At 43.8% G+C, this 20,133-nt stretch overlaps 1 protein-coding gene and 1 long non-coding RNA gene across 3 annotated transcripts in view; one reads left to right on the forward strand and one right to left on the reverse strand.

The window, feature by feature from the left end:
- Positions 1 to 425: 425 nt before the first annotated feature.
- Positions 426 to 19,245, reverse strand: Sertm1 (serine rich and transmembrane domain containing 1). Its single transcript, NM_177854.4, has 3 exons — positions 19,095 to 19,245; positions 18,465 to 18,629; positions 426 to 3,195 (listed from the first exon to the last, which is right to left on the reverse strand). The coding sequence occupies exon 3, from the start codon at positions 2,958 to 2,960 to the stop codon at positions 2,637 to 2,639; it is 324 nt and encodes a 107-aa protein (NP_808522.1). The 5' UTR covers positions 2,961 to 3,195; positions 18,465 to 18,629; positions 19,095 to 19,245; the 3' UTR covers positions 426 to 2,636.
- Positions 19,246 to 19,376: 131 nt separating this feature from the next.
- Gm31358 overlaps positions 19,377 to 20,133 on the forward strand; it is a 37,239-nt gene continuing 36,482 nt past the window's right edge. For both annotated transcript variants that reach the window (XR_375676.2, XR_375675.2), the window contains exon 1: positions 19,377 to 19,449. This is a non-coding gene — a long non-coding RNA (predicted gene, 31358). The remainder of the gene's footprint in view (positions 19,450 to 20,133) is intronic.

Below are 20,133 nucleotides of genomic sequence, written 5' to 3' on the forward strand. Positions count from 1 at the left end.
GGGGTGGGGGTGGTCCCTACAACCATGAGGAGAGGATGGCATCTGGTTATACATTGTTGATCCTTCTTTAGATCAGTGGTGATATGGATAAAAGTATGTCCACACATTCCACAGATACACTGTATAAAACATACATGCACATGCCTGTGTTTGCCATGTGTATGTGAGTGCCTGAAGGGGCTAGAAGATAGCATTTAATCCCCTGGAGCTGGGGTTGTGATCCATCCAACGCTGGTGCTGGGACTTGAATTTTGATCCTCTGGAAATCAGTATGTTCTCTCATCCACCGTGCCATTTCTCCAACCCCCATGGGCATTTAATATATGGATATTATGTAGCTATAGATTCTATAGATATACTTAGAACTCTTAGGCAAAGTGTCTTCTCTAGGAGACTAAATTGCTGAACAAAATAGGAAGCCAGGCTTTCAACAGACTCCACTTCTTTATTTGTATACCTGTATTCCAGTCTCTCTGAACATTTCCACAAGACAGATTCCTCCCAAGTTCTACAATGCTTAGTGGCGATGCCTCTTTTCCACCGGTGAGTTCTGCTACTAATTGCTCCGCCTATCTCCAGGCACAAGAATCGATGTGGCTAGTTAGGCAGCGCACCTGCAGAGAGGCAAGTGAGTTTGACTTCGGTAGTTTTGCTGTCTAAAGTCTTTGAATCTATTCCAGGAGAAAAGAATATGAAGTTACCTCTGCAGGACGGGACCTGACGAGGTTGACTTGTCATTCGGGATGTTTGTCCTTTTATTTGTTAGAATCTCTTTACCCAAAGAACCAAAATGATCAGAAGAGCATAAGTGACATTGCAGATGCTTCTGAATTCCTGATAGCTGTCCCACAACGTTTCCCTGAAAACCTGTGCACGCATCCACGTGTCTGTGCACACACCGCGTGTACGTATTTACACGCATCCATGTGCCCACAGAGAGAATGTGCACTCAGAGAATGGCAGTTTGCACCCAAACTGCAGAACCTCTCCAGTCCAAGATTTTAATATGTATTAAGTCACACGTTACATGACAGCTGACACAAGATTTTTCACTACACGTTGTAGGGCAGCATCTGCACTGGTCTGATGGTGTCTGTAGATACTTTGGAAATGTAAGTAGCTAAGTGTGTCCCGATCTGACTGAGGAGAAAAAAGAAGGAAGCAGCCTTTGATAGTCTTGACCACTTTAAACCCTCAGCGTGTCTAGGATGTCAGGCAGGGCCTGGAAAATGTTTCACTCTTTCTCCCATTCCAGTCCCCAGGGTGTCCTGACTGCACAACCTATCCGCTGGGTGTGTTTATGTGTGGGAGTTACAGTGTTTGAGATTATCACATTTTGTGAGCAGGGAATAACTACTTTGCCTAAGAAAGACCTGTATGTTGGCTCGGCGGCACTCAGGTTACCCAGCTCAGAGTTCAGTCTGTGGACCATTTATTTTACACATTGATTTTAAATTCGTATCCATACAAGCTGTCATTGGCTCTGATCAATTCCCTGCACAGCCTTGTGCTCACAGCTGTGCCTCATCTCATGGACACCCGTGGGTGGCCTCAGGATAGCAGCGCCCAGTGTCTGCAGCTACCCAATTGCAATGTCTGCAGTTTTAGCATAAACTCACCGCTTAGAAAACCAGAGCATTATGTCAACATGAACAAGTCATCAGAGACAGGCCCCGTGTGTGGAGGATGACACGACTATTAGCGACATTGTCCCTAAGGATCGAGAAATCACATGAGCACACACTGACACCTTAGAGGCCATGTTATTGTGCAGCAAAGCTTTAAAGGATGGAAATGAAGGAGCACACGAGTGCTAGGAATATCACTGTATAAAATGCAACTCAACGAATATGTCTTTATATTTAATTCCCACTGGATGGAAACCATAGTGAGGAAATTAAAATGAATTGGGCCTCTTCTGGGCTTCACTTAGTAATAGCAACAGTGACCGTCACAAAGGATTCCATAGCCGGAGAGCAATCTGGCTGCAACACAAGCCAGGAGGAAACCCAGGAGCAGAAAGCAGGGCCAACTGCCTCATGACACACTTTCCTTGTGTCGCCAAAGCTTTCCACGCCCCTGGAACAGTCCTCATCATGCGTGACATTTGCTAAGGTGAAATTAAATAAAAACATTTAGCCAATTTTAACCTCCCTTTGGAAATGTTATATGTTAAATATAATTTCTCTCTCTCTTTTCCCTCTCCTTCTCCCTCTCCCTCCCCCCCCCCCCCCCCCCCCCGTCTCTGCTTTATCTTTTAAATACAGAAAATATCTTCTAAACAGTCTCTACTTGGCTTTCCAGTTTCTGCTCGTCTCCAGTGCCCGGTCTTTTGTAAGAGAGTCAGGGTGGAAGTGTCTCTTCCCAGTCTCCCCTGTAGTCTGAGTCCGTGGTGCCCAACACAGTGCTGAGCAGGCTTCAGGTGACCCATGAACTTTGTGTGGAATCCCATGCCTCAAAGTTTACCTGCATTTCCACCAGCATGGCTCCTCTCTTCACAAAAGAAGCATATACTCAGGAGAAAAGAAATTTAAAAACGAAGGAGGAAAACAGGTCTGCCCTGATGCTCATTTCTTTCATGAAGCAATACCTCCAGTACGGAGAAACCAAAGCCATTCTCATTTGGAATATTTCCTTCAGGATGAGAGGTTTGAAAACGTCGACCTCTGAGAGGAGATACTACACACCTCTAGGTTGGTGAAAGAACTCCCAGCGTCACTAGGATACTCCGGGTACGAGGAGCTGGAAGAGATGATGTTCTTCAGCCTCTGAAGAGCAATGATCAGCAGCAGAAGCAGGAAAGCCAGGAGGCTGAGGAATATGGAGACATAGATGTAGACGTTGGACAGGTGGCCCGAGGACGAGTCCACCGACGTGGACAGCGATGTGGGAAACAGCTCCAGGAAAGTTCCATTCTCCACACTTCCGGCAAATCCAGATGATGAGTCAGCCTCCGACATCTCTACGAAGAGGGGAGGTGTGAGCAGGCACGCTCAAACGTTGGTCCGCGTCCAGTCCGTGTTCGCGTCCGCGTCCGGAGTCCGCGGTTCACACAGGGCTTAAGAGTGGCGAAACTGACATTGCTCGATCATGACAGCAGCAGCAGCAGCAATCACAGGCTAGGATGTCAGCACAACAAACCGTCTTGGTTTTTAAACAAAGGCAGCAACAGCAGGGATCACTTGTCCACGGAGACTGCAGAAACAATAACACACACAGCTCAGTGCAAGGAAATAACACATCTGTAATCTCATTTTTAGTTTTTCTTTCAGGGAGGCTTAATTATGAAACCCACCAGGGAAGGAATAGAATGAAACAATTCCCCAAGAAACAAACAATATTTATGTCCTTTCAGCATAAATGAGATATAAAAACAAGCTTCGATTTTCCCTTTCCAGAATTGTACGTGCCAGGTTTCTCCAAGGAACTCAAGAGAAAAGAGAAAGAAAGAATGTACATCTGTTGTGCCCCATTGTGCTTCTGGTGGACACGCCAAGTGGATGCTCTGAGGTGGAAACCAGATTTCAGGTCCAGAAGCCCCTCCTCCACAAGAATCAACCCCACCCCCAACCAACACGGGACCTAGCGTGTGCCTTTTGTCTAATGTTTTGATTTATTGATAAAATTTCATCAGCATGCAATCGTGGGCCATTCTCGTGTGTTTCTTCTTTAAGGGTAATTCATATACTTATTATATTGAGTATTTTTGTATACACGTAGCTTAGAAGGGGTTGGCTTCCCTCCAAATGGTGGAGAAGATACAGGGTTTACTCTGGCACAAGAGTTCTGTCTGAGACTCAAATTACTCATTATTCCTTACATATCTACCCAAACCATGACTTTCAGAAAAAAAAAAAAAGGAATTTTCAGTATCATGGTGGTTACATTCCTAGCAGTTGATTGAAAGTCTGAAGGGGACTGGAATCCCTAAAGTGAATTAGTACATAAGGAGTATGCTAGCTTCATTAGCGTGTAAGCAAACAGGCACAGCATTTCCTTAAGTATATTTCTGTTGGAGGTTACCACAGAGATCCACAAACTGCTCAAAATTCAGAGAATAAGAGACCAGGGGGTGCATAGTCACGGTTGCCACTTCTATAGTTAAACCCCTGAGCCGAAGGCCCAGGAACATTGCAGAAACAGAAAGATTGTGAGAAAGAGGCAGAGGACAAGGGTGTCCGCTGAGGCGCTGTCTTCTGTATATGGCAGGGAAACTGCACACAGGAAAGTTACACAGTGACAACACCAACTGATTCGCTAATGTGGGTGGGGAAATCTCATAAGACCACAACCCAAGATGAAGAGATACAGGGGACCCAGGGCTGCTGAGACAGAGGAACGAGTCTTATCCATAGATGAGTTTCCTGAGCTACCCAATACCAAATATTCATCCCTAAACACATGTACATAAGAGAGACGCCCAATGGCCACACTTACTTCTGTGGCCAGGACTGATGATACCCAGAAAGGAGACACCTCATGGAGGTCCCTGTCTCTGTCAGAGGTTTTACACAGAGCAATGAGTCTTGGTGAGCACCTCACAGTGGGCCAGGAACTATGTCTTATGAGTTCCAAAAATAAATAGACGTCACTCTGCTTTGCCTGGTGATTTTAATTCTATTAGGCGTTTCCAGGCTCCTGATAATCTTTACAAAATAAAATGGTAAAAGGAACTGCAGAGGGGGGGTGCCAATGTGTCACGCTGATGTTGGAAACCCCAGACTTTTCACAGCTCTCACACGATACAGCCATTCATTTCTGGGGGTAGAGGAAGGGGGTCTCAGAGGCATCATGATTAAAGAATAGAAAATTAGGATAGACGCCTGATAGAGTACACCAGAAAAGTATCAGATATCCGGGGGCAATCAAAGTGTAGCTTAGGAAACAGGGCATGCGTAGATGCCAGCAGATTTGACAAGGACAAGAGTTATAGAAAGAAGGTAAGTCCTAGCTTCAGGCTTCTGTGAAGCTCCACCTCGTAGCTTCTGCTCTTCATTCTGGTAGGAAAACCTGCACTGCATTCCTCTTCTGAAATGAGCAAAGACGGTAGTGACTGGGCACCCTCTATGCCTCAGACACTTTCCAGGGCAGATAGGGTAAGGATGACCCACTTCACAGAAAAACTGGGCTGCAAAGACCCTGATGTTTACTCAGAGTGTGTAGCTACACAGTTCGAGAGAAGTACCCAGAGAAGGGAGGGAGGGAGAGAAAGACAGAGAGAGAGACAGAGAGAGACAGAGAGACAGAGAGAGACAGAGACAGAGAGAGACAGAGAGAAGAGACAGAGAGAAGAGACAGACAGACACAGAGACAGACAGACAGACAGACAGAGAGAGGGAGAGGAAGGAGAGAGAGAGAGAGGAGAGACAGAGAGAAGAGAGACAGACAGAGAGACACAGAGAGAGACAGACAGACAGAGAGGGAGAGGGAGGGAGAAAGAGAGAGAGAGAGAGAGAGAGAGAGAGAGAGAGAGAGAGAGAGAGAGAGAGAGATCTTCCTAGGTAAAATATGAGTAAGTGGAAAGTTTCTTTCATCAGGCCTAGAAAGACAGTGATGCTTTGTGGTCTCTGACAATCTCACAGGTCTGACATAAGGTCACGGGTTTAGCCAGAATTGGCTGGTTTTCCTCAAGTTGCCTTTTCTCTGCCACTGAAATTAGTATAGTTTTCTAATGCAGTGGCTGGAAGCACAGGAACACTACTGTGGTACCAGGATGCCGGTGGCAAAGCTGGCAATTGTCTAGAGATGCTGTCATAACAAAGGTCTTTCCTGTCAGGGTAACTGTCCTGAAGGTCACCTTCTTCCCAGGAAGCTTCAGCTGTCTATAGAACAGCTTAGAGAAAACACCAAGAAGCTGTGGGTGAAACTCCCAGTCTCCCATGTGGCCTTTGGACAGTGGTGGAAAATAAAGCAGAAAAGTCTGTGTCTTCCTTCAGTTTTACAGTGAAACGTCTTCCGCTTTGAAAGCTGTCTTTCTAGTATTACAAATTGAGTGCCATTTCCAGATTGCTTCTTAAATGTAAAATGACAGCACCCCAAATTTGATCCATTGTTCTTCCCTGACACAATTGAGTATGTGTAACGTTGGAGATGCTTTTAATTTGGTTACATCAGTTCTCATTTCTCTATTGAAGTTTTTCCCTGGCAAACGCTTTATCCAGTGGTGAGTGTATAAAGCTGGCGGTAAGTAAACTCAGCCCTGTTTCATGTCCTGAGAGGTGTCACTGTGGAAACGGAATCCAGGAGAGCTCTCAGAAGAGCACTTCCCAGCTCTTCCTCAATGATGAGGTCAAGGCAAAGCAGAAAGTGACCTCTTCTTAAATGCATAGCCTGGACCTGTCTTGGAGCAGCAACAGCAGCCCCAAGTCAACTCACCTCAAGTCATACTTAGGTCATACTTAGATTCATGCAGATTCTGATTTTTTCTGTTGTTTTTTTTAATTAGATATTTTCTTTATTTACATTTCAAATGTTATCCCCTTTTCTAGTCTCCCCTCTGAAAACTCCCTATCTTATTCCCCTCCCCCTGCTCACTAATCCACCCACTCCCCCTTCCCTGTCCTGACATTCCCCTACACTGGGGCATCGAGCCTTCTCAGGACCTAGGGCCTCTCCTCTCACTGATGTCCAATAAGGCCATCCTCTGCTACATTTGCGGCGGGAGCCATGAGTCCCTCCATGTGTCATTCTCAAACAACAGACTTTTTAATAAAGACAAAAACGAAAACGAAGAGAGGAGAAAATAAGATGGTTCATGGTCAACCAATTCTTTCTTTGTTTCTTGGAATAAAACTTTGTCTTGGGAAGAAACATACCAAAGGCTACTAAAGTGAGCAAGTTGGAGCAGTCTATCTCTCTCCACGAGCCCAGTGGTATAGGGGTGGGGAGGCAGGACAGCACATATAAGAAAAGATGTTTATTTGCTTGGGACCACGCCCAGCCTCTTGGACAGTGGATACTTTTTTTTCCCATGAGGTGGTTGTAAAGGTTGTAAATTCACTTTTTCCTTTATCTTTTGAGATAGCGTCTCACTATACTGCCTGGGTTGGCTTTGAATGAACAATTCCCCTGTCTTAGCTCCCGAGAGCTGGCGTACAGCTCCATGTTGGTGGGATGGAGATGATTTGGAAGAACCTAACTGTAGTGTGTGCCTTCATCCCTACATCCCTTCCGAAAAGAAGCTTTGGCCAGCCCTCATCTCAGTGTTCTCTCACACCACACATTGGAGCTCTGTGGAGGAAAGGTGGTAGTGAGCTGAGACTTGGTTTGCCCTGAATTCTAACGCAGGGATTTAGGAAATTCAGCCTGCAGGTCAGCTTCCAGTGTGGCTCAGGAATGCAGGGCTCTGAGGCTGCCACTGGGATTTCTATGTGGATAAGAGGTATTTAAAGTTTTGTTGTAGAAAACAAGGACAAGCTACTTTGTATCCTTGCACTCATTCCTTGGTGACTCAGTTATTATGATCATCAAGGTCATGCCAACATTTCATCCCTACCGAGTCCTGCTGTATGATACCAAAAGCTGATCCTTCCAGGACATTAGCAGGTTAGAACTGTGTGATAAGGTTCTCATGTGAGCAGAGTTCTCTCTCTCTTTCTCTCTCTCTCTCTCTGTCTCTCTGTCTCTGTCTCTGTCTCTCTCTCTCTCTCTCTCTCTCTCACACACACACACTGATGCAAAATCTGATACTGTAACACTTGATGGTTTCAGGTGATGTATCAGTTATCCTTCTCTGCAGGACATTGGGAACAACCAGGATCTAGAAAAGATTTTACTCCATCTGAGTAAAGCTGTCTTCAGCTTATTAGAAAAAAGAAGGATGTGTTTTATAAGACTGTGGCTTCCAGCCATTCCTCCATCCTTTTGTAATTACCTTCTCTTGAAATGCTTTCTCGGCCTCTTGGCCTTTAGGTCCTATAAGATAGAGGGGGGGGGGGGTGCTGACCATCATTCTCCCCACCACTCTCTCTAAATGAAAATCCTTATTTGCATTCAGTGGCAAACACAGACCTAGGCTTGCAGTCATCAAAGTAAAGTTTACTTTGATATAATGAGCTGTGCTTACTCAAAGCTGATTCAGCGATCCACATGTTTTCCCATTTGAGAAGTGTTCTTACTTATCAGAACAGTATGTGTGTAAAATTCTGCATGAACTTTCGTCATGATTCATTGTATCTGTCTAATAAAAATCAAAACCCAGCTAAGGAAATAGACTGCATCTAGGGACTATCAGCCATTGAGTTATATCAATGGTTCTCAACCTATAGGTTGCAACCTCTTTGGCAAACCTCTGTCTCCAAAAATGTTATGAATATATTGTATTTACATTACAACATATTCATAACAGTATCAAAATTACAGCTATGAAACAGCAACAAAAATGTATGGTTGGGGGTCACCACAACACGAGGAACTGAATTAAAGGGTTACAGCATAGGAAGGCTGGGAACCAGTGACCTAGAGGGACAGACACCCTATGGGGAGAGATTGGGAATTCTGCACAGTTCACTGGAAGTCATGGGTTCCTACTGGATAAGGTACAATGGAAAATTAAAATACCCAGTTTTTCATGTCAAATGAGTGATCAGAAAATTTCCCATTGTACTCTTGCAATGCCAATGGGAAAGCTTTGGGTCAGTGATTTAATTTTCAAATGAGTTCTAGGGCAACTCCGGATCCGATCTGGCTTCAGTGCATCCCTTTCAACCAAATCTCTTTATCTACGGAAGGCATTTTAGGAGTCAAGACGTTTACTCAGAAATGAATGAATGAATGAATGAATGAATAGACAAGCAAATAAACGTGGAGTCTGGAGAGACGGCTCAGTGGTTAAGAGCATGCACTACTCTTGCTGAGGATCTGAGTTTGGTTCCCAGCACCCATGTCATGTGACTGGCAATTGTCTGTAACTCCATTTCCAGGGCATCTCACATTTCTGGCCTCCTCAGGCTGTACTCATGTGCAAATACTCACAAAGATACACACTTTAAAAGAATAAAAATAGTATTAAAAGTTAATAAGAAGATCAATAATGCTTTCTTAGACAATGGATTCTATCCTAAATACTTTAGAAATTTAATTATTCATTTAAGATAGAATATCAAAAATATACTTTTTGATATGCAAACAGAATGGAATCAGAGATGTTATAAAAACACGGGAGTGTTACGAAGGGATATTGTTTAATTTCTACCTTATACATTCTCAAAAACTACCTGGGTATGAGTCCTTTGCATTTATATAACAATGTGTTAGGAGAGAAGATGAAACTATTACTCTTAATAAATTTTTAGTGTATTTATGCTCCATGAAAAGATTTTCTATCTAAATCACTGCCTTGGCAAGAATAATTATTTCCAAATACTAGAGTTTTGCAATAAGACAGATGGGCGATTTAAATAGGCAACTGCTTAGATTAAAAAATAAGCCCTCCCCACCCCCCAGGTTATCTCAGGCATAGCGTTTTTTATGATTCTTTCATGTGTTTGGGGAAAGATCAAGAAAAAAATTCCCACACTTGTAAGTGGGCCCACCTCACATGCAGTGCCTGGACCACATCAAATGAGAAAAAGCAGCATCTTCAAGGTCAAGTGGAAGAGGGACTGGATAGGAAGCAGCTGAGTGATGGCAGTCGCTTCAGGGAGTGGGAAGAAAGGTCACAGCTAAAGGGAGCATTTGCAGAAAAAGCTAAGCGGGAGGTAATGACTTGGTCACAGGCAAAGCTGTGACAAACCTGGGAGAGGACTGTTGAGGCCAAGATTGCCTTTCAAGATGCTGCCACCATTTTAAAAACGTGCTTTTCTTCTGTTTTCTCCTCACACCCACCTCTGAGAAATTTCAGGTTTTTAGAGGTGTGTTCAGAAAAAAAAAATTAACATCAAAGTTGCTACGATTATTTAAACCATAGTATTAGTATACAAAAAAATCTTACATACCTTTATAAAATCTGAATGTGTGGTGGGTTTTTTTGTTTGTTTGTTTGTTTGATACAGGGTTTCTCTGTGTAGCCCTGGGTGTCCTGGAACTCACTTTGTAGACCAGGCTGGCCTTGAACTCAGAAATCTGTCAGCCTCTGCCTCCCAAGTGCTGGGATTAAAGGTGAGCACCACAAATGCCGGGCTCTGAATGTGTTTTTAAGAATTCACATTAAGCCATGCTGTGGTAGGAGTGGAATGAGGTTCTGTCCTTTCTCAGTTAAAATAATTTTATAGTATGAAATTCACACACACACACACACACACACACACACACACACACACACACGCACGCGCACACACACACACACACACACACACACACACACACACACACACACACACAGGCACACACATAGGCACACAGGCACACTCTTTAGTCCATAGCTTATTGTGATCTTGATCTCCTTGCACTCCATTTCCCTGTATTTCTTCCATGTACATCCCAGGTACGATATTTAATGAATACCTTTCTGTTTGTGTGTGGTCCTTTAAAATGTGTGCTGTTATTTGAGTGTGTATGTGTGTGTTTCCAGTACACAGAATGTATGGCTATTGAATAGTTCATTTATTCTAACCAAGACTCCAAATTTATGTCCATTTAAAATACCTTGATAATTGAGGCGCAGAGAAGAGATGCAGATTATCAAATATATCTAGTTCTCTAGTTTTGCTTATAACAATACCCTACAGTCTAAAAGTCATAACTGATCCATCACATTACATGCATAAGCACAAATTGAAAGACAGGAGATAATACAGCTTGTCTACAGAGAGCTTTAGCATTAACAAAAGAGTTTACCAGGACGCTTTTCATTTCCATATCTTTACAAATACATTTCTGCGTTTGCTTAAAGCGAAGCCTCAGACAGAGTATTGAAGCACCACCAGGGTGTATAAATGTGGTGGATCTTGCACTTCTCAACAGAGATCCCAGCTCACAGAGTCTTTGACTTAATGTACTTAAAACTTAGCTCTAACATTTACTTGAGTTTATGAATCATCGTCTCTGGAAAAGCAGCTACAAGTAGAACTGAGTTGATTACATATTATATAAATTGCACGTGTTATCTGGATATTAGCCAAGTATTTAGTATAACACGTTCAGATCAATTTTGCCAAGAATGATTTCCCTCATTCTTCCAGCCCTCTATGGATGACACTCAAAGTGTGATGAAGCTTTTTGTGGAAAAAAATGGGCATTTAAGAAGAATAATGCTTAGTAATTGCCAGCTTGCACCAGCTAAGTTTTTTGGAAGCATTCAGTTTTCGTCATATGAAGTGATTTATTTCATCTGAATACTGAGCAAAAGGAAAGACCCAGATCTCAACATTTATTACCCTTCATGTAACGCAGAATTCTCAATGGATTTTAGATAAATTAAAATTTTAAAAAAAGCATTATTATAAAGGACATTAAAGATGCAAGATAGTGGAAGACATCTGTCATCCCCACACTATGTAGACTTGGGCAGGAGGGTTATAGGTTCAAGTCCAGCCTGAACTAAACATGTGAGATGGCTCAAACTGAGGAATTTGAATAAGGAATACATGTTAGATTACATCAGTAGGAAAGTTCCAAATGTAGTGTAAGAGAGTATTCTTAGGAGCTATTATGTTGAAATAGCTAGCCATATTATCAGGTAATCTTCAGGCAACATAAGAGTGAATGCGTGTTCTCACGCATAGAAATATAATAGATCAAATGTGTCAGTGCCTTAGGAAAAAACAAACTAGTTTCTCTAATCTGCGTATGGGTGTTCACTATCAGGACTCTTGCAAGTTTTCATGATTTTTTGTAAGATTTCAAGAAAAGAAAATGCTTAGGAAGTAAGCTGACATTCAGCCCAAGTGTGAGAAGCTTCAAAAGAGATACACAGATGAGAGCAGGGCGTTTCAGTGGCCATCGAAAGCTCAGTTCTCTGCTGCTACCATTAGCTCTCAATGTCCCTACTCACTGCACAGGTGCCTGCCATGAATGATTGCAGGACGGCCCTCAGTAAAGAGAATCCTGTCTGGGAACCAGGAACCAGTGAGCCTTACTCATGAGTCCACTGCCGTTACCATCCACCGAATTGAATGTCCGTGGGCCCTCTGGATCAGAGAATCAGGTATGTCCCTGCTATCATCTGTTGTCTTCAGAAGCAGCTACAGTATTTAAAGTCCTATAGCTTAAATGCCCAGGCAAAGGTAGCACTGTGAAAACATCATAGTCCTACAGAGCAGGTGGACTTTAAGAAGCTTATGGAAACCCCACAATAGCTACTAAGGTTCAGGTTCAGAGACCTAGGAAGTAACAGTAGTAGATAAACTAGACAGAAATAGAATCGTTACCTAGGCAGCAAAAGAAAACACACAGGCTGCAAACAGCAAGTTATACAAATCAAAGCACTCAGGCTTCTCACAAACTCTATCCAGTCACCATCTCTGGATCATCCAGGTTTGGGCAAATTCTCCAGTGTGGTAGGAGAACAAACATCACCCTACAATGTCCTCTGCAGCCCAGGGTCAGAATTCTTTGAAACTAGGGGCTAGTAAATGATTAATAAATGAATCTAGTCAACTCCAGATATAGCTGTAAATTAGATACTTGGGAGTATTGATTTGAGAAGTGTGTTTTCCAGTCACCACTGATCATACAAAGGTGCTGAAAGGTACCCTGAAATGATGCAGACTAGACAAGTCGGATTCGAGATGTAAATTATAAATGTCATCATCCCTACAATGAGATGGATATTCTTTTGCCTGGATCGCTACCTAAAGCACAAAGGCGGGGAATAGAGAGAGGATGCTAATTCTTCACTAGAAAAGTGTGTTCTCACAATAGACTTCTGAAGTCCTGCTTATCCATTGTGTGAGCACAGAGTAGTAGAACTTGCCTGTATTCTCTCTCTGTCTCTTTGTCTCTGTCTCTCTCAGGAGCTCAAAAGTCTTGCTTACAAAGAAAATAGCAACATATCCCTTGTAATCCTGAACAAAATGATACATCAGGCTATCTATAGAGTGTGGGAGGAAATGAAGCCCTCAGCAGCTTGTTGTCATTTTAGATAATAACCCAAGACCAGACTCTGCCATTGCAATATGGAGGAAAAAACAAGCGTTGGCTCAGTTCCCCAAGAACATACTTCAACTTCGACCTCTAAGAAGACAAAATTGAAAAATAACTGAAAATTATTTGTAGAAAACAGACTGCTGTATAGGTGACCTATGCAAAATAGTTATATATTCTTCTAAAATATAAACAAATATGGTTTGAGAGAGGAAATAAAGAGTGATCTTTTCTATAAGCTCATTGCCTTACTCATTCGCAGAAAGAAATGGTCTTGGCCAGAGACTCATTGAGCCATAATTACCTGTTCTTTGTTCCTTCTTATTTCAGTGCTGTGGGCTGACCTGCAGGGATACAACATGCAGAAGAATTCTGTGATGTAGAGGAAAGAGGCAGGGGGATGTATAGAAGGGCAGAATGCAGAGTATGATGGGAACAGGGAGGGAAACCCTGGGTGTCTCTGGGAGAAAGTGGAGCTAGACAAAGCAGTGGGAAAGGCAGCAGCTAGGGAGCAAGATGTACTAGTTCAGGGAGAGAGAGAAGGGGGGAGGGGGGGAGGTGGAGGTGGAGGTGGAGGTGGAGGTGGAGGTGGAGGTGGAGGGTGAGGGGGAGGGGGAGGGGGAGAGGGAGAGGGAGAGGGAGAGGGAGAGGGAGAGGGAGAGGGAGAGGGAGAGGGAGAGGGAGAGGGAGAGGGAGAGGGAGAGGGAGAGAGATGTACAGGGAGACAGGAGGGCTGTTCCCATGTGTTTCTTTGTCTTTATGGCTCTTAAAGGTAGTTATTATTAACTCTTTCCTTTTATAAACAGGTGTTACAAGTCACCCATGAACTTAGAGGCAGGCCTGGAATCAATGTCTACATCCCTATGTGTTTAAATCCTATGTTCATCGTATTTCTTTTCTTCCGGAGGCTGAGAATGGAGGAGAGATCCTTCGAAACCTCGAATCACTGGTGAGGAAAAGTTCCAGGCCTCCCCCCTTCTGTGTCTCTTGTAGTATTCCTACCTTGTCTGAATTTACAGTGCTCACCATATCACTGTTTGGTGCTGAAGAAATGTAGAAATTATGACACCTGTCATGACAGGAAATATGTGACACGAATAAGAGCTGCCACACCCCTCTTCTCTGTGACAGTGACTGTAAGAGTCACGGAATAACCACAGCGGCTGCCTTTACCCTTGCTGATGCCGTAGGCATTTGACACTAACAGTGGACAAACACTCATAGTGAACTTTGCTCTTGCCACATAATCCATTTTTGATGACTAAGACAACATTGCACTCTACCGTGACATCAGATTTTATGATGGGTCTCCAAAAACATGACTGCTAAGAAACCAATTTCTGGATGACAGCTACATATATTGTATGGCTAATATGCTCACTAAGAATTTGTTCATTAATAATCAGAATGATGATCTACCAGTAAATAGAGCCAGAAATATAATCCATCATGTGATGAACTGCTAGAGTACAAGAAAAATCTTTAATAGGGACAAATGGTTTCTGGAGTAAGAGGCAATAATGATATTAAAAGTAGATTAAAGTTAAAAAAAACAGCCCATCATACAAATTAGGGTTAAGGCTATTGTTTGGTGCAGAAAAGCAATTCTTTTCTACATTCATTCAGCAAACAGTCACTAATAATGCACTACATACAGGAAAAGATAAAATATTACCAATATGTGCATACAATCATACACATTATTTTCCTATCTTAATTACTCATTGGGAATCTCATACAGTATATTTTTATTATATTATTTCCAATCTCCCAGATCTACCCCCACAGTTCATCCAACATCATGTTCCTTCTCTTTAAAAAAAAAGAAATAAAAAACCATAGAGTTTGTTTTGTGTTGGCTAAATGCTCCCAGCCATGAGGCCTGCCCTGGAGTGTGGTTGATATACCCGGTGTCACTCCATTGAAGAAATCTGAGTTTCCCTCTCCAGTGGCTATAGTCTGCAAACACTTTTATCTAGGGTGGGACTCTGTGCCCACTTTCCACCTTTGCACTAGCGTTTTGTCTGGCTTAAGCTTGTGCAGATCTTGTGCAAGCGGCCACAGTGTCTGGGAAAAGGTTGCTTTCTTGTGCATACATTTTATACACCATCTTGACTAAAAATTGTAAAAGACAGATTTGTTCCACATTATATATTCTTTACTATGTAGTCATAGGTCACTTATGCAGTATTCTCCCCCCTCCCTGCCCTATTACATCTAAGAATGATGTTCCGGGCATACCAAACTGATCTAAACCTCCCAGTTAAATTTTCAGTGCTTATGTTTAATCTCATAATTCCCACCTACTTTCTCTATGCAAATTTCTGGCTCCCTGCTCTGTATTCTTAAACTATGTTCTGCATTCTCTCCATACGCATTTATACATTTCAGTATACCAGTTATATCTACATGTGTGTGCGCTTTGATGGACTGTCAATCTTTGGATGAAAGGACCAATAGCTCCACCTTCTCTGCTATCCCCAGACCATCACAGAGCATTACCCACACACAATTGAGGAGATTTGCTAGACAGTTGCATGAATGAAAGAATGAAATAAGAAAAACTTGAAGCTTCCTGGAGAGACAGCCTATATTCTATTTTTTACAAGCAAAAGAATATTTACTGAGTGAATGAATGATCCTGTATAAAAATCACAGTTACTCGGAATGGCAAGTACTCAGAATATGCATAAACTTCCCCTATGTTTTATAAAGAGTTTATTTGTAGCAATAAAATTAAGCTTTGAGATACAGAGTGAGATCTACACATACATCCTCAGAATTAATCCTGCTCCTCACTGGTGACTAAGAAACTTGAGACTTTCTCTGGTTAATCATTGAGGATAGTTAAGGAAGAAATGGAAGGGTGTAGCTCACAATGTGAATGTTGCAGTTAGTGTTCTGATATGGGCATCATCCTGTCTTTCTGAATTTAAAATTAGTAATTATAGCCACATCTCCCTTTGTTTCCCACTGGGAGTTAAATTTAGTCTGTTACCTTCTTGAGTGACCCTGTTAATAATTATAATAGGCTGATATTTATCAGAGGTTTTCATTACTGTCTACAATAATATAAGTATCAATCAAGGAGCCCTGCAATACACATTTTAGTTTGAACTGACTTTCTGCCTTAACATAAGACAATAGAGGGGAATTCAACAGCTAAGAACTTGGATCTGTTAATGGCATGTTCAATTCTTGATAAGAATTCAGAGCTCTTCTATACTCAGAGTGTTTGTGGCTGGGTTGTACAATTTCTAACCAGAGGTGCAGTTAATGTTGATGTGGTTTCTTGGCTGCTAGGAATCAGTCTCTCTTTCTCTCTCACACTTCTCAATGCCAAACTCTTCTAAATGATAAACCTGATTCAAAGTGCATGGTCACATCCCCAGGGAACTCCTGAAGAAGGAATTCTGATATCAGGGGACAGCTGGCTTCAGAATGCTAAACCCTGTGGTCACATCTCCAACATCAGAACCAGAGCTCATCATCAAAGACTTTGGCTCTGTGTCATGCCATCCAGTGAATGGCCAGATAGACCTCATGAACTTAAATCAAGGACAAGCCATATGTGCTTGCCCAGAACCTCATTCACCTAAGCCTGTTAGGTCCTTCACACTCACAGACTGTCTGAAAGGAGACCTGCTATTCATGCATTCACAGCTTGAGCTTCTGCGTTGGATTTTTCTAGTCTAAGAACTAGCCAAACAGCTTCGTTATTTTCTTTTATCCCACACTATGAACAATGATACAAGAAAACAAAATTTGGCCTGTGACACCTGATATTAGTATAGAAATGTGATAATACCACATGGTCTGCTCGTCATTTCTTTCTGATAATAAGTTCAATGTAAAAAAATCACTATATAAAATAGGAATGCTAAAATATAAGTTCAGGGAGAAGATCAAATCTAGAACTACCATCAAGTGAACTCCAAACTGATCCTGCTGGAAACCGAGGCCAGATGAGAGGATTTCACTTGGGGTGGGCTTATGTTTCACTCTTAGGATGAATGATAACTTCAAGGTTACTAAGTGACTCACACATACAATTAATCATGGTGACCAATCGCCTCCTCCTTCATTTATCTGCCTCAATAAGTAAGATAGAGGAAGACAGGAAGAGGAATTCAGAAAGCTTGCAGACAAATCTACTGGTGCCAAGCACAATAGCACAGTTGCTCTCTCTTAACATCAGATCCACTTGTGACATACAAACATCCAGTCAAATCAGGCAAGCCGAACTGACCAAGGCAAAGGAGAACAGAGCCCATCTTACCTGACATCAAGCTTCTTCAGTGGCAGTCATGAATGTGCTCTGAGCTGGTTTTCAGAGAACTTTGCTTTTTACAGGGGAATAAAGGTGAGAAATAAGCACCCCCCCCCTAACTCAAAACACAAAATGGAATACTCTACCCACTTCTTGGAGTTTAGAGGTCCCAGAATATTAATGGACTGGGCTGGTCTTTCTCCATCTCCACTTTGCCCAGCATTTCAAGGTGTTGGGGTTACAATCCCATCACTGGGCAACTTCATTTACAAGCATCTCGATTTGTTCTTGATAATGTGTGTGTGTGTGTGTGTGTGTGTGTGTGTGTGTGTGTGTGTGTGTGTGTATGTCGGAGCTGGGAAAAGAAGTCTCTCCAGCCAAAATGAAGCATATTCAGTAACAGGCCAGTATATTAGACTAAATCACAAAGGAATATTAGTTATGATATAGCTGGCCAACGAGGACAATTAAATATGATTTTAATGCAGTTTTAAGGACAGTGTATTGGGCAGTAGGATGGCAGAAAAAAAGTAAATGTTTTAGGAAAAGACTCAACAGTCTTGTCTCTTTCCTGTTGCCTGCACAGTGAATCGGAGGCACAGAAACGGAAAAGTATCCTAGAACAAGCATCCTAAGGAGTGGTTTCTGGGTGGACCTCAGTTCAGGGCCTGCAGTTGTCCATTCACCAGCATTGGGAGCAGTTGTCCATTCACCTGCTCTGGTACCTGCATTGGGAGCCAAGTCCAACAGGATAGCTTTGACCTTCCTCTAAACAAAGCACTGTGAGACAAGACCCACTGAATTGAAGTGCTTCAACAGAACATTCTTGCCAGGAAGACAAATCGGCAGAGAAAACGGAGGACATTAAGAAACAGACCTAGTCCCTGGAGTCCCTGACACTAAACCTGGGGGAGCCCCCGGCACCAGACACCTGACCGCACAAGGCACACAGGCACAGTCCACAAACCTGATCTTCAAGACGTTTCTGCGAATGAATGTGGCTCTCTGTTCTCTCAGGAGGAGGGAGTGTTGCTTTTTCTTCGGTCTTAATGAGAACTCAAACATTTGCCCATAATGCGCGCACCTCCCGCTTGCCTGGGAGGTGCAGGACTGCAGGCAATCTCGCCTCTCACATCCCGGGAAAGAGAAGGGTTGAGAGTGAATTGCTTACCCGGTTTTGGGGGGAGCTAAGAAAGCTCCGCTGGGGAACCCAAGAGTTCAGCGGGAAGAACTTATCCGAATTCGCAGCCAGGCGAGGAGACTCAAGGGAATACAGGACAGAGAAACGCCAGCCGTCAATGTGCCTGTGGCGACTCCCCAGGAAAAGCAGATGACCCTAGAAATAAAGAAATGCTCTCATACACCTCAAACCCCACACAAAAGGCATCAGAAACGTATTACAAAGTGTAAACTGCCCGCAGAGGAATCATCCTTTGCAGCAGCGCGGACTGGAGGGCAGACTTTCCTGACTCCCCGAGCCCAGGAATCAGGCGGGTCATCCCAGGGCCAAGGACATTGCCTGCCCGGCCCCTGGTGAATCCAGCTGTAGTTGGCTGGCCCAGTCTCCCAGAGACCCTGAGAGCTGGGCTTCCGGGGCCAGCTAAGAAAAGAAAAGATTCGGGAGGCGTTCCACAGCAAGGAGCCAAATCTCAAGTAGTCCCAGGAGAGTCGGGATGAAGCATCCCGAAGCTAAGGAACCCCCTGCCACCCTAGGCGGGGCGTCCGGAGGCCCTCTCTAGGGACCAGCCCACTGCCATTGCTCTGTGACCGGTTCGTTTTAGTTCCCAACTCTTGTGCTCACTGATGTGCAGATCTGGACTCCGGCGCTGGGGTGGGGCAGCGGCCCTGTCTTGACGACGTGCGCCCCACGACGATCCTAGGGAATGCACCTCGCGGGGGCGCGGAGCGAGAGCAGAGCGCACGAGCGGCGAGCGCAATGGGAGTGGGCACCCGGTAGGCTGCGCTGGGCTCTGCGCTGTCCCTCCTCCCTCCGGGGCCATGCGACCAATGGCAGAGAGCTGGGCCCACTCCCCGCCGCCAGGCAGCCCAGGCGCTCTGGAGCTAGGACAGCACGGCGTTCTAACGAGGGAGGAGCTTACACCCTGGTTGGAGGACGAGGAGGCGTTTGCGCGGGGAGCCCCATCTGGGGAAGGCAGGTGTGGTGTGCTGAACTTTTGTGGCGATATGTGGTGGGCTTCAGTTTTTTTTTCCCCCCTAGGCTCAGGGGAAAGCATCCCTTTCCTGTCAAAGTTTCCCTTCTTATGTCTTTACGAGTCCTGCGCAGCCTCCACTCCAAAAGGGCGAGCTGCAAGGGACATCGCCTTCTATGATGAATTTCACCTCAGCCCCCTCCCCCATTCAGTCTTTCTCCTTCCCGCCCTCTCAGTCCTCTGAGAAACCATCTAATGAATGAATAGAACCATGGTTTCTACGACCGCCAGTCACACAGATAATCATTAAAGACTACACGGATAAATGTCACAATCCTATAAAGGAACGATGGAACGGGAGCCTTCCGTGCCTGGGCTTGTTTAGATGCTTTGGGGAGAAGAGAAGCTTGGTTTCTTTGGTGTCTTGGGTTCTTTTTTATTCAAAGACCCAGTTGGCTCCCTGGTCTATATGATCTGAAGCACTGAGCTCTGGGACATGTTGGTTACTTTTTGTTGATGGATTTTCACCCGGAGGACCGCCCCCCCCCCCCATTTTTTGGCTTAAAAGTGAACCAACAAAGCACTGGGCTGCCTAAATCTTCGTGACAGCTCGTTGTTCACCAGTGCCTAGCTCCTGGATTACACTGTTTCTGTCCACGTTTATTGGTTTTCCAGGTAGAGACAGGCATG

This window comes from Mus musculus, chromosome 3 (genome assembly GCF_000001635.26).
Source record: "Mus musculus strain C57BL/6J chromosome 3, GRCm38.p6 C57BL/6J".
Taxonomy (NCBI): Eukaryota; Metazoa; Chordata; class Mammalia; order Rodentia; family Muridae; genus Mus; species Mus musculus.